Source organism: Lepidochelys kempii, chromosome 11 (assembly GCF_965140265.1).
Source record: "Lepidochelys kempii isolate rLepKem1 chromosome 11, rLepKem1.hap2, whole genome shotgun sequence".
Lineage (NCBI taxonomy): Eukaryota > Metazoa > Chordata > Testudines > Cheloniidae > Lepidochelys > Lepidochelys kempii.
The window spans coordinates 42,388,926-42,403,461 of record NC_133266.1 but is presented as its reverse complement, the minus strand read 5'-3'; the positions used below and the strand labels follow the sequence as shown (position 1 = coordinate 42,403,461).

Here is a 14,536-nt window from a genome sequence, read left to right as displayed (position 1 = left end):
GTAGTCAAGCAGTGAAACTTTATGGAGAACAAAATCAAGACAGCATGATCAGTAAATTGTATTGTGTGGTATACTGTTTACCAAAGAAATGAGTTCAGGCTGCAGGAATTTCAGAGGCCAAACTTGTGTTGGAAAAAGTAACCATAAAATGCAATGGTAGTCTGTAATTGGTCTTTAGCGAAGCTGCAGTCTTAATTTTGTCTTAACAACTGAGTTTGGTAAAAACAACTTTAACAAAATTTAAGACTCATGGAAATCTTTACATGATGATTTTTAATCCAGTGGGAGCTTTTAACCAAACATTTGACTCCAATGTTTGCAACCTAAATACAAGTGAAATAGCCTATTCAAAAAAACCTACTTAAACAATTTGTGTCATCCTGGTAGAAAAAGAAAGACTAAGTGAAACATAAATAGTGAAAAGCAAATTACACTTTTAAAATTCTTTTCCCCAGTTTTAAATGATACAAAAGAGGTATTAGGTATGGAAATTTCTTGTCTTTTATATCTTAATACTGTCCGTTCAAGCCATATGTTTTCTTACATTCACAATTTAAATATTTATGTGGGTATAGGAAACTAATTTAAGAACAAGTTGTTTTTAGTATGAGAAAACTATGCAAGCAAAGAGATGGATTATAATCATGGTATGAAAACTGCTTAAATGAAACCAATGGGAATCACACACATTAGTGAAAACAAAGGTGCAATGTGGACCATGTTTTTACAGAATGCTATAGAATGATGGTCATCTCTCTATGATGATGATTCTGATGAAGTTTCCATTTCAAACCTGATTTTGCCCCCACCCTCCTACAATTTACCAGGAAAAAAAACAGTTCATATAGGACTCAAAATTAGAAGGCTAGACCTGAGATTAAGGTAGAATCTTTATGCAAATGTTGAAAATTGGTGGACACTAGGTTCCTAAATCATGATACCCTCATTATAGAAGGGTTAAAGCATAATTCCAACTTTTTGACCCTTAACAAAAAATCAGAAGGTAAAACAAGTTTTACTAGATATCCCCAGATGAGCTGTTTTTCCCAGAACCAAAATTTAGTTGATTAATTTGAATTTTCAAAAATTATTGATATTTTATTTAATAACATTTCTAGAAAATTTCTGCTCCAGGTATGTTACTATAGGGCATCAGAGGACTGCTGGAGACCTAAGCTTTCCTTTAAGAAAAATGTAAGGCTTCAAGCCCTTTCCCCAGCGGCAATAGACCACAAAGTGTAACCTGACCACTCAGGCGCTGCCAAGTCCAGGTGAGGCATTAGCCCTTCCTTTCCGTGGGGTATGTTCAGGAGAGGGGAACTAGTGCTCCTCTACCTTCACCACCCAATTAACCATGAGGGTCACCAAACAGAGAAAGCGGTGAATAATTAGTGTGTTCTGTAACTGCTCCTGAGTCAGAGCTAACCATTCACCTGGACCCCTCTGCTCCTGACAGCTCCTACCCTAGCATTAGGTCTCTGGTGGGACTTTCCCAAGGGGGCATAGGAGTAAGCTTCCCTCTTATGACTGTATTAAAAACTGAGGAAGTTCAACCCAAATAACTTTGCTAAGATTTGCTTGAGAACTGCAATCTTAACTCTTGGCTTTCTGTGTTTTAACATTTGAGGGATTTTTAAAGTCTGCATCTCCTGAAAGGTAATGTTCTCAGCTCATTGATCTGCACCTACTACTTTAATTTCATCTTAACAAATCTCTCTGATATATAGAAAGCACACTGAGACTTTGCATATTATTGACTCTGATTCACCACTGTTACTCCTGTTCGTGTAAAGCCAATGAAATCAATGAAGTTATATGGGCATAAAACAGGAGTAACATAGTGAAGTCAGAGTTAGTAAACTTTTCATCTCCATAAGATACTAATTTTAAAGCCAGTCATATTCTTTTCAGAGTATCTATTAGCAACTAGGAACAATGTTAAGGAAAATACTACTACACATTAATAACACAATTTTTGCCTAATAAATTGGCTCTAACATTTGTATAAGGTGACAAGTGAGAAAAATCAAGGAAACTCAGTTAAAGATAAAACAAAACATAATGTACTTCCATTGTTTGTTGTTATTTTTATTACATGTATTTGTAAAGCACTCATCATATGTAGTATCAGTTAGGTACTGCCTCTGCTCTTGATTCCTGCTACAGCAGTTGAGATCAGCTGCTGACACACTAAAGTGTACAGTCTTCAGATTCAGCTGGGAGGGCTGCTAGGAGGCAGTGAAGGGTCCCTTCATTTTCAGTGAAGGGTCATCAGCTGTGGACTTTGTTGCCTATCCTGATGAGACTGAGTCCAAGTTTGCTAACCTTCAGCGCACACTACAAATCCTGTATGTTTTCCCAGATGCTCTGAATTAGGAGAGTTAGAGATGGTGAGGGGGATGGGTGACAGTGGTGGCACTAACTCTGGATGCTGGTTTGTAATTATAGGTATTTTGTAAACACACAAGTGCATGTGCTTAAAGCAGTGCATAGGTACATTTTTTAAACAGCAAATTATATTAAGTTGGGGCAGTGAAGCATATTACAGAGGTGGATGAATGGCGGTATGTTGTACAATTGGTTTCACACTGTTGCATTTGTACTTTTAAAATCCATATGCATAGAGGATAAGAATGTTCTCGAAAATCTGGATGGTTTTGCAGTCATTAAACATCCTCCCTATGTTTCACCAGTGACTGCTGCATAAAGAGCAGGTAGCTGAGAGTCTGCATTACATCTTTTTAGGGATAAGGGACCTAATTGGTCTCTTCACTCCTTTATTTCTGGCCACTATTGCCGCTACACTTTAATCTACTTTCCCAGATTGTGTTATTCTCTCTGCTCTGTCTAGCCCGTTTGGCTGCCAGTGGGCAATCGCCTTTCAAGCAACTTTGAATTAAAAAAAGTCTTTTATCTTTAGGTCAGCTACTTGCAAACAAATGTGCAATAGATACACTAAGAATGTTATGATGACATGCAAAGTCCATTTTTTATTCTCTTTCTTGGCAAAGCTTCCAGTGTTCCACTGTTAACTGAAAGAGAGTGTACATTGTATATGTCTTGTTTTCTGTTTATTAAACAAAAAACAGCTGTTGCTAAAGCCTCCCTTTAGAAGGAGAATGTCAGGAAGTTCAAACATAAAATGTGTGACCTACTTAGTTCCGTGGTCATGCAGAAATGAACAAGGTATAGTAATGTTATAGATAAGGTAAAAATACCAAAAAATATGGCCTGATGGAAAAATTGAAACCAAGATATCTGTGTAGGTAAAACAAGGTCGAAAGGATTGAAACACAATTTTTTTTTAGTGGAGAGAGTATGCAGCTGCACCCATAAGATACATGTTGTAATTCATCAGAATAGTAATATTATGGAATAATAAAGAGATTTAAAAAGGGCAGACGGAAACAAAACCTGGAATTGTTGAAGAGAGAGAAATGCCTTCTAGACAGTAATAATAATAACCATGTAAAGAATCAGATGCTCTTTTCTCCTTACTAGTACTACCTTGAAAAAATACATCTCCGCAACTGCATACTGTAAAGAAGGAATAGCAGAGAAATAGGCTGGATTGGAATGTAGGGGGAAGCTATTTAACTTTCACCTGTTGCAGAAAAAACAATTTATTTCAGGTATCTTTTCCAAATTAGTGTGTTGCTGATTGAATTTCAGAACCACACATGAGGTCCATTTATCAAGTACCTTGCTTATGAGAGCACTCCTGGGTTAGGAGCATGCACCTGAAACTGATTAGGTACCTGGAGAAATACAGCTTTTCAGAGAGAAAGCGTGTGGTTCCCTAGAACTGTGCCAAAGAGTGAACAGGGGGGAAGTCTGGTCTGTTTGTGTTGTGTATGAGAGAGAGGTCAGTTTGCGGAAGTGGATGCTGAAAAGCTGGCATCACTGCTGATGCAGAATTAAGATTATGAACCATTGTCTAGTGGTTGTGCTAGTGGTAAGATGAAGATCTCTGGGTGAAGGCGTAGAGGATATGTACTGTTAGGGACCTTAACTTTCCATTTCCTTATTTTTGAGTTGTGTGTCAGGTATGTTGTGTGCAGCACCTTTAACAGGCACAAAAACACTATGTTGTGGATCAATGTACATGGGACTTGATCCTGCTCTTTTTGTTTTTGATGGGAAGAAGATCAGTCCCCTAAAATTTGTCCTTCCATCCTTCCTCTGTATTTTACTGTTGTGTTTGTCCGAACTTTGTATTAACATCTGAAGAATATTGCCAATCTTCAAATATACTTAGTAATGACAGGCCCCGAGAAGCTTGTCTGAGCCTTTATCTTCTCCTGTTTAGATTAATCCTCTCCTGATCCTTTCATTGCTAGAAAGCCAAGAAGTTTGATAAGTGACCTTCAGCTTATATAGAATTCTGTGACCCAGGTATTCTTAAGTTCTATAGGAGCATATTTTACAGATTTGAACAGCTCTTCACTGTTCTTAACTGTTCACTTCTTTATAAAAATCAATCTTTTTGTTTATTAGCCTCTACGGCTCTTTATTCTCAGGGTCCTGAATATATCTGAAACTTACTCAGTTCTGACTTCCTTTCCTGGAAAAGCCTAAAATCATAAAGGATATGCTGTGTGTGTTATTTCCATTGACTTTAATGGGAGTGTGTGATGGTTACCCACAAGAGCTCCAATGTGCTGAGCATTCTTACGGCACTGGGAGGTGAGGATATTCAGGATTTCACCGATGGAATAAATCTCATGATCAGGTCTGGGAGTAAATACCACTGTGCTCAGCAATAATTTAACAAATAAGGTGCAGAGCCTGTCTTCAGTGCAGGAGTCTGGCTGTGTCTCTATTGTTTTGCCTTTCATAAAATCTTTCAAAACTCTTCATTGGCACAGTAAAAACAAGTTAATGAAAAAGCCAGTGCATTGCCCTAAATATATACATGTATAATGGAGAAACTGACCCCCCTACTTACCAAAATATGTGGTGAGATGCTGTAATTGCGTGTTATCTCAGTTTGAATCATTCACCTGTTGCATTTTGTCACAAGCTAGGTTGTGAGCTCTCTGGGGTAGGAATTGTTTTTTAGACTGAGTTTGTACAGTACTTAGTACACGGGAGCTCTGATTCTGGAATGGTGCCCCTAAACTCTGTTGCAAAACAAATAACGATAAACAATTGAACATTGGAATTTCCAGACAAGTCCAATGGATGCTGTAGATCAGTATCCTGCCTCTGACAGTGACTACTATCAGTGCACTAGAGAAAGAAGGAAGAAACTCAGTAATGGAATAATCTTCCCACAGAAGAAATTTCTTCCTAAGGCCTGTCAGATATTGGTTGGCATATGACTTGAAGCTTGATAATTTATATACCTAAAAGGTTTTCATTTCCATTTTAATGTAACTGTGGCTGTTCTCATTATCTGTATAAATGGCTAAGTACTTGCCCTCAGTAATGCCTTGTAGCAATGAGTTCTACAGGATAATGTTGTGTTGTGTAAAAATGTTACCCTTTATCGTTTTTTAATTTCTTGCCTTTCAGTTTTGCTCTGTGAACTCTTCTTCCTTTATTATACGGAAATGTAAACAGAAACATTTGATTCATCTTGTGTATACTCCACCCACTAATTTGTATACATGTTTCATATCCCATCTTATTAGTGAACGGGATGTGAACTCCCCTAAAAGCTCCTTGAAAAGAACCTTAACTTTTATTTTTAAAGCACAGTTCTTGAATTTGCAGTTTGTGTTGGTTTATCTTTTTTTCCAGTTTAAATTGAAAACCAGAATGCTTAATTTTAATTGAGAATCAATAATTTTACCTACGTTCTGTTATTAAAATACATACCTTTTCAAGAACATTAATTACTTCTTTTGAAGAATACCTATGTTTCAACCTAATACTAGTCACACAATTTTGTGCTTTCATCTGTTTAGGTAGGCTCCCTTCAAAAGGCATACTTTTGTAGAGCACTTCTGTTTTCTGTTTGTTTGTTTTTTAACAGCAATATGCAGCTTTCATTTCAGAAATGAAATCTTAATGACGAGGTATTTTGTTTTTATGATTGATTTGGCTGGTTAGATATCATAAAGAAGTCTAATACCCTGAACAGCAGTACCTACTGCTGTCTGGCCAAGGAGTGACACTGGAGTCAGTAATGAAAGCAGCTTCTTGCTTCCATGCTCTTTGCAAGACAAGCATTGGCAGTTACCAAGTGCACACACTGATGTCTGTTCACGCATGTGCAGATGGCTTCAGAAAGCAAATTGTTCCAGGCTTTCAGTAAGATTTTTGAAAAGGTGCTTGAAGTCAGGTGGAGTCAACACACTCATTTATGGTTATTAAAAGGTTACATCAAAATGCTATTCAAACCAGGCTGCAGAATTACTAGCATCAGATTATGGCTTAAATATCCTGTATATTACAAAGGTTTGCTTGAAGCATAGCACAGAGGGCCTTTTGTAAAAAGCTTGAGGAGTTAGTCCTTGGCATTTGGCCAGCAATAAAGAAAGCTTGCCCTTGTGCCATTCTGTCCTCCACTGCTCAGATTCTGGCAGCAGTTTGACTTCAGTGTAATTGTTGGCACTAAAGCTAAACTGTACCCTGAATGGCCTCTTCCTACAAAAAGACAGGAGTACAGAGGTCTAACACTGCATCAAATCTCTTTATTGGTGTACTATAATAGAGGACTCTGTTATGAGAACTTTTCATATCAGAGAGGCAAGCAATAGACTATAGAGGCGCCGTACTAAAGAAATCCCTTAAACAGAGTGTGAAGTATTTTTCATTTTTTCCACAGGATAATGATGTGTCCAAACAGGATAAGAGAACAAATAGCTCGTTCTAGGGCAGGCATTAGTTTGGCTGTCTATCCGCAGTTGTTGTTGTTCTACCCTTGTGTACAGTAGTTTAATTTTATATTCCTCCTCGTTCAGACCATACACAGCATAGTCACAGATTTAAATGATAGGGTATTTTTATTGTTTGCAAGGCATCACTTGCTTAATCTTTCTTTTAAAAATAAATATATATCTATGTGTATACTTTCCCATTTCATTGAGGCAGATTTGGAAATCAAACCAGGAACTTCAGACTCTACTACGATGGAAAACACTTTGTTGGGGAGAAACGTTTTGAGTCCATCCATGACCTGGTGACAGATGGATTGATTACTCTTTATATTGAAACCAAGGCAGCAGAATATATTGCCAAGATGACAATAAATCCAATTTATGAACACATAGGATATACAACCTTAAACAGAGAGCCAGCACACAAAAAACATATGCCAACCCTGAGAGATACATATGATGGCAAAGAATCTACAGGAGAAGATGAGGTAGCAGAGAAAAGGGTAAGCAACTGTTAAAACACACTTTTTTTTATTAGACTTTTATTTTATACTTTTAACTCAACTCCACTGAAGAATATTAAATATGTTTATAGGTGTTTAATCTAAATGGTTACATCAGATATTTTTGATTAATAGTAAGTTATATGTTAAGATGTTTTACTAATCTTTCCAAGTTTTCAAATGGAAATTTTTTGCATATTGCAAATGCCTCTGATTCATAAACTTTTATCAGAAGGTTCTTTGTTTTTTTAAAAGAAATTATTGCTATTACAAATGTCAATCCTCTGATATTCCAGAACGGCTAAAGATATTTAAACTTAATTACTGTGCAAAAAGACAATTGCCCTTTAATACAGAAATGTATTCCATAATCTATTCAGCATTCCCCATACAATGATAGTAAAGTTGTCCACTTTATAAATAAGTCTGTTCATTAACAAGATAAAATGTTAAAACATTTCACATGACCTAAGTTCAGCCTGTCATGAACTGACAGAACTATTTTTGGCCTCAACCAGGCTTATGAAGAAGGATATCTTTCTTCAGAGAGTTGCATTATCAACTGAGAACTAACTGCATTTGTGGGGTGGGGGAGGGCTTTAAAATAAATAAATAAATTTAGAACCAAATGCAGGATAAATTTCAGACTTTGTACTCTTGCAGATCATCTTTAATGTAATGTAGAAGACCCCAAAAACAGTTGCCATATAGCTTTGTTAACACGACAGATATGAAACTTGTTTTTAAATTCATATTAATACATTTTTAAAATAATGATAGTTTGTTAAAATAAATAACTAGAGGAAAAATTGATTGCATCTGTTTATTAAAAAGCCCATAAATGGCAATCTTTCTTAAGTGTGTGTTTAAAAATATTACTTAAAATATCTATATATTCATGCATATGTAATATGCGCTCTAGGCTCTCCTGTTTCAATGTTATTAAGCGTATTTTGCAAATTACTGTAAATCATAAAAGAAAATACTACGTTTAGGTCTGATTACATATTCATCTTCCCAATCAGAGATAAGGAACACATTTCTTGTAATCCTTACATGTATTGACATTTTGTGTCTACGCTGTTGTGATTGAACTTTTTTAATGTAGTAAATCGTAGAATCATAGAAGATTAGGGTTGGAAGAGACCTCAGGAGGTCATCTAGTCCAGCCCCCTGCTCAAAGCAGGACCAACACCAACTAAATTATTCCAGCCAGGGCTCTGTCAAGCCAGGCCTTAAAAGCTCTAAGGATGGAGATTCCACCACCTTCCTAGGTAACCCATTTCAGTGCTTCACCACACTCCTAGTGAAATAGTGTTTCCTAATATCCAACCTAGACCTCCCACACTGCAACTTGGGACCATTATTCCTTGTTGTCATCTGCTACCACTGAGAACAGTCTAGATCCATCCTCTTCGGAACCCCTCCTTCAGGTAGTTGAAGGCTGCTATCAAATTTCTATCAAATTGCTATCAAACTCTTCTCTTCTGCAGACTAAACAAGCCCAGTTCCCTCAGCCTCTCCTCATAAGTCATGTGCCCCAACCCCCTAATCATTTTCATTGCCCTCAATATATTGGAAAATATATTGATTCTAGCTGTCCATTTTAATCACCTGATTTCTTGCCTGAAACTAGCAGTGGTATAGGTCTAATTTACCTGGGTTCTGTTCCCTGGCGCCATTGACTTGCTGTCTGATGTTGAGCAAATCACTTAACCATTCTGTGCCTCCGTTTCCCTCCTTTTCTTTTCTTGACCTGCTGCTCACAAACCGGGTAGAATTAGTGGGGGAAGCAAAAGTGGATGGGAATCTGGGAGGCAGTGACCATGAGTTGGTTGAGTTCAGGATCCTGACGCAGGGAAGAAAGGTAAGCAGCAGGATACGGACCCTGGACTTCAGGAAAGCAGACTTCGACTCCCTCAGGGAACGGATGGCCAGGATCCCCTGGGGGACTAACTTGAAGGGGAAAGGAGTCCAGGAGAGCTGGCTGTATTTCAAGGAATCCCTGTTGAGGTTACAGGGACAAACCATCCCGATGAGTCGAAAGAATAGTAAATATGGCAGGCGACCAGCTTGGCTTAATGGTGAAATCCTAGCGGATCTTAAACATAAAAAAGAAGCTTACAAGAAGTGGAAGGTTGGACATATGACCAGGGAAGAGTATAAAAATATTGCTTGGGCATGTAGGAATGATATCAGGAGGACCAAATCGCACCTGGAGCTGCAGCTAGCAAGAGATGTCAAGAGTAACAAGAAGGGTTTCTTCAGGTATGTTGGCAACAAGAAGAAAGCCAAGGAAAGTGTGGGCCCCTTACTGAATGAGGGAGGCAACCTAGTGACAGAGGATGTGGAAAAAGCTAATGTACTCAATGCTTTTTTTGCCTCTGTTTTCACTAACAAGGTCAGCTCCCAGACTGCTGCGCTGGGCATCACAAAATGGGGAAGAGATGACCAGCCCTCTGTGGAGATAGAGGTGATTAGGGACTATTTAGAAAAGCTGGACGTGCACAAGTCCATGGGGCCGGACGAGTTGCATCCGAGAGTGCTGAAGGAATTGGCGGCTGTGATTGCAGAGCCATTGGCCATTATCTTTGAAAACTCGTGGCGAACGGGGGAAGTCCCGGATGACTGGAAAAAGGCTAATGTAGTGCCAATCTTTAAAAAAGGGAAGAAGGAGGATCCAGGGAACTACAGGCCAGTCAGCCTCACCTCAGTCCCTGGAAAAATCATGGAGCAGGTCCTCAAAGAATCAATCCTGAAGCACTTGCATGAGAGGAAAGTGATCAGGAACAGCCAGCATGGATTCGCCAAGGGAAGGTCATGCCTGACTAATCTAATTGCCTTTTATGATGAGATTACTGGTTCTGTGGATGAAGGGAAAGCAGTGGATGTATTGTTTCTTGATTTTAGCAAAGCTTTTGACACGGTCTCCCACAGTATTCTTGTCAGCAAGTTAAGGAAGTATGGGCTGGATGAATGCACTATAAAGCGGGTAGAAAGCTGGCTAGATTGTCGGGCTCAACGGGTAGTGATCAATGGCTCCATGTCTAGTTGGCAGCCGGTATCAAGTGGAGTGCCCCAAGGGTCGGTCCTGGGGCCGGTTTTGTTCAATATCTTCATAAATGATCTGGAGGATGGTGTGGATTGCACTCTCAGCAAATTTGCGGATGATACTAAACTGGGAGGAGTGGTAGATACGCTGGAGGGGAGGGATAGGATACAGAAGGACCTAGACAAATGGGAGGATTGGGCCAAAAGAAATCTGATGAGGTTCAATAAGGATAAGTGCAGGGTCCTGCACTTAGGATGGAAGAATCCAATGCACCGCTACAGACTAGGGACCGAATGGCTAGGCAGCAGTTCTGCGGAAAAGGACCTAGGGGTGACAGTGGACGAGAAGCTGGATATGAGTCAGCAGTGTGCCCTTGTTGCCAAGAAGGCCAATGGCATTTTGGGATGTATAAGTAGGGGCATAGCAAGCAGATCGAGGGACGTGATCGTCCCCCTCTATTCGACATTGGTGAGGCCTCATCTGGAGTACTGTGTCCAGTTTTGGGCCCCACACTACAAGAAGGATGTGGATAAATTGGAGAGAGTCCAGCGAAAGGCAACAAAAATGATTAGGGGTCTAGAACACATGACTTATGAGGAGAGGCTGAGGGAGCTGGGATTGTTTAGCCTGCAGAAGAGAAGAATGAGGGGGGATTTGATAGCTGCTTTCAACTACCTGAAAGGGGGTTCCAAACAGGATGGCTCTAGACTGTTCTCAATGGTAGCAGATGACAGAATGAGGAGTAATGGTCTCAAGTTGCAGTGGGGGAGGTTTAGATTGGATATTAGGAAAAACTTTTTCACTAAGAGGGTGGTGAAACACTGGAATGCGTTACCTAGGGAGGTGGTAGAATCTCCTTCCTTGGAGGTTTTTAAGGTCAGGCTTGACAAAGCCCTGGCTGGGATGATTTAACTGGGAATTGGTCCTGCTTCGAGCAGGGGGTTGGACTAGATGACCTTCAGGGGTCCCTTCCAACCCTGATATTCTATGATTCTATGATTCCCCATTTATAAAATTGATACTAATCCTTATCCAATTTTGTAAAGTGCTTGATGCGACCTACAGTTGAAAAGCACTGTGAAAGTAGTACGGTGTGACCATCTCTGACTGCCAAAGTTGACTCACCAATGTATACGAGAAACAATATGCATTTGAACATGTCTCCAGAATTTATCTCTAGTCCCAAATGAAGCCTATTCCATTAAAAATAGGTTTATCTTATTTACAGACTTCTTCATTTATTGGGAACAAGAAAACTGTTTCAAATCAATAGGTTGGGTCAACATTTTGAAATATTGGTTTGCCCCTATAAATGACAGCTGTAAGTAAAATACCTTTTTTTAATAGCATAGACCAGAGGTTCTCAAACTGTGGTCCACGAGCTCCATTCAGGTGGTCCACAGATAGTTCCCTCTAAGGTGCGCGTGTGGGTGATCATACACAAGAGAATGAAGGGCCACCCACCTAATTAGTGGAGCCGTGCAGGCGTGGCTCCACTAATTAGGTGTCTAGACCCTGGAAAAGATGCACATATAAGGTGAGGTTGTGGCCTTGGGAGGAAGGGGCAGTGGGGTGAGAAGAGGGGGTGAGAGGAATTTGGGACGTGCAGGGCTGCAGCGGCCAGAAAAAGAGGTGACTTTCCCCAGCTCCAGGGCTGCAGCTGCTGGGGAGAGACAGCCCTGCTTCCCAGCCTCAGCTCTGTGGCTGCTGTGGAGGGGGAGAGAGGGAGAGACCTCCCTCCTCCCTAGCCTCAGCTCAGGGGCCGCCACGGCGGGGGGAGAGAGGGCACATCCGTTGCATTAGAAAGATAAGACTACTGACATTAAAATAAGAGTTGTGTGCTTTTATTTGTAGAACAAAATAACTTTAATATTAAGGCTTTTTTATATAGCGCTTTTATCCAAAGCACTTCACAGTAGTTAGCTAACGGTACAAACAACATTTGGAAAGATCATTAAGTGGTCTGCCAAGACTCTGCAATTTTCAAGTGGTCTGCGAAAAAAAAAGTTTGAGAACCACTGGCATAGACTGTCTAAATGGCCTTATATGCTTTTTCTTCAGTACTTAAGAAGCTTTTTCCACTCCCAATGAACTCAGAGGGGACTTAAGGGGACTCAGAACCTCACAAGATCAGGCTGTTAGTACTGAATTCTATAGATCCTAACAGTGGAGGATGTAAAATATTAGTAGAAAATGTCACCTGTTAATTACAGGTAAAGTTCAGTCAGGTGCAGAAGGCTGCCAGAAGGTCCTCCACACCACTTACACCACCTAACAAGGGCTTACATCGTGTTGGAGGGTCTTGAGTGGGCTTTCTGCACTGGCATTTCTTTCATCCTACAAGGGTTTGATTTAAGGCAAAACCTTGAACAGAAGTTCTGGAAATCATCAGATCATGGGGGGAGGTGGTGGTTGTGTGGTTTTTTTGGTAAATTCAACTCTTATCACATTTATCATACTTCACGTACTCACTACTATTCAAAGAGAGTACTGTCATTTTGTGAAGAGGTAATAGAATTTTGTTGTTTAGTGTCATAACATTTTCTGCACTGCCAGAAAAGTTTGTACAGTGTAAGGATGGTAGAGGAGGTTATTACGGAAGGACACTGTTTGTTTGTTTTTTCTTAGATGGATGCTGTCAAATCAGACTTCCATCAATAAAAATGTACATGTGTTTTCTCACAAAATAGATCAAGAACTATTGAGTAGTTCTCTCAAATTGAAATTTTAGATGAAAAGCCTTAGAGAGATTAGTCATGTAATTGCCACATCCCACACCCTTTGTTTGGAAGTTATAAGCATACATTTTGGAGACAAGGCAAGTTTGGCTAACAGTCTGGATTGGCCCGAAGCCCAGTTTTTATGAGTCTGGTCTCATTATTTGTTTTGGAACCTTATTGATGTGGGCATAGAAACAATGGGTCAGTCTATATTGCCAAAAAAATAATAATAATCACAGCAGCGAGACTCAGAGCCAGGGGCAACTGACTTGGGCTTGTGCTACAAGACTAAAAATAGCAGTGTAGATGTTCCCACTTGCACTGGAGCCTGGGCTCTGAGGGTGTGTCTACATTGCAATACAACACCAATGGCTGGCCCATGTCAGCTGGCTGGAGCCCAGGTTCTGGGACCCTGCGAGGGAGAAGAGTCCCAGAGTCCAGCACCCCATTTGGGGGAAGGGTTCCAAAGCCTGGGCTCCAGCCCGACCCTGACATCTACACTGCAGTGTTATAGCCCTGCAGCCTGAGCCCCGCAAGCATGAATCGGCTGACACAGGTCATCCGTGGGTGTTTTATTGCAGGTAAATATACCCTGATACCCTTCCCCATCGCTGGACTGAGCCCTAGTCAGTTGACCTGGCTCTGACACACTCTGCCATGGAGGTGTATTTTGCAGTGTAGATGTAACTAGTGAGACGCACACTCCATAGCATGGATAAATGCAGAGGCTGCAATTTCATTTATAACTATTACCAAGCTGGAGTAACGCCCCAAGTTACCCAGCAGGGTTATTCTAGTGTGGACTTCAACTGGCACCCATGGCCCCAGGTACTACAAACTTGAGGGTGGGTGTGTAGGCCATGCCCATGCTATACCCTTAGGCCTGCTCCAGCATCCTCCCAGCCCCATCAGAGTCACACCTCAGCTAACAAGGTGAGCATTTGAACGGTTTTTGGTTCACATGGTCAATATAGACCCCACTAGTGTCTTCATGCAACACATTATGAGAATTTACCACTTTCAGCTAAGTTTTATAAAGAATATTAAAATTGTGTGATACACAATACGCATTTTTATATAAATGCTGTGTCACTTGTGTAAAATATTGTATGTGTTTCAGAAATGCTTAGCAGAAAGTGACCCCAAACACTGGATAATAGGAAATATTTCCTTGCCTTTTTAAAAAATTGCCTGCTATATAACATACATTGTTGTTATAGCCCTGTCGGTCCCAGGATATTAGCAAGACAAGGTTGGTGAGGTAATATCTTTTATTAGACCACCTTCTGTTTGGGAAAGGTACTGAGAGTGTTACAGCTAAATACAAGATTGAGCAGATAGTACCTATTCCTGACCTGAAGAAGAGCTCTGTGTAGCTCGAAAGCTTGTCTCTTTCACCAACAGAAGTTGGTCCAATAAAAGATATTGCCTCAC

General features: G+C 40.2%; 1 protein-coding gene across 4 annotated transcripts in view; it reads left to right on the top strand.

Annotated features, from left to right (window-relative positions):
* Nucleotides 1–14,536, top strand: part of CHN1 (chimerin 1) — a 161,848-nt gene that overhangs the window by 78,063 nt on the left and 69,249 nt on the right. For all 4 annotated transcript variants that reach the window (XM_073305918.1, XM_073305919.1, XM_073305920.1 and 1 more), the window contains one exon: nucleotides 7,042–7,330. In XM_073305918.1, the coding sequence (XP_073162019.1) occupies nucleotides 7,042–7,330 (289 nt within the window). The remainder of the gene's footprint in view (nucleotides 1–7,041; nucleotides 7,331–14,536) is intronic.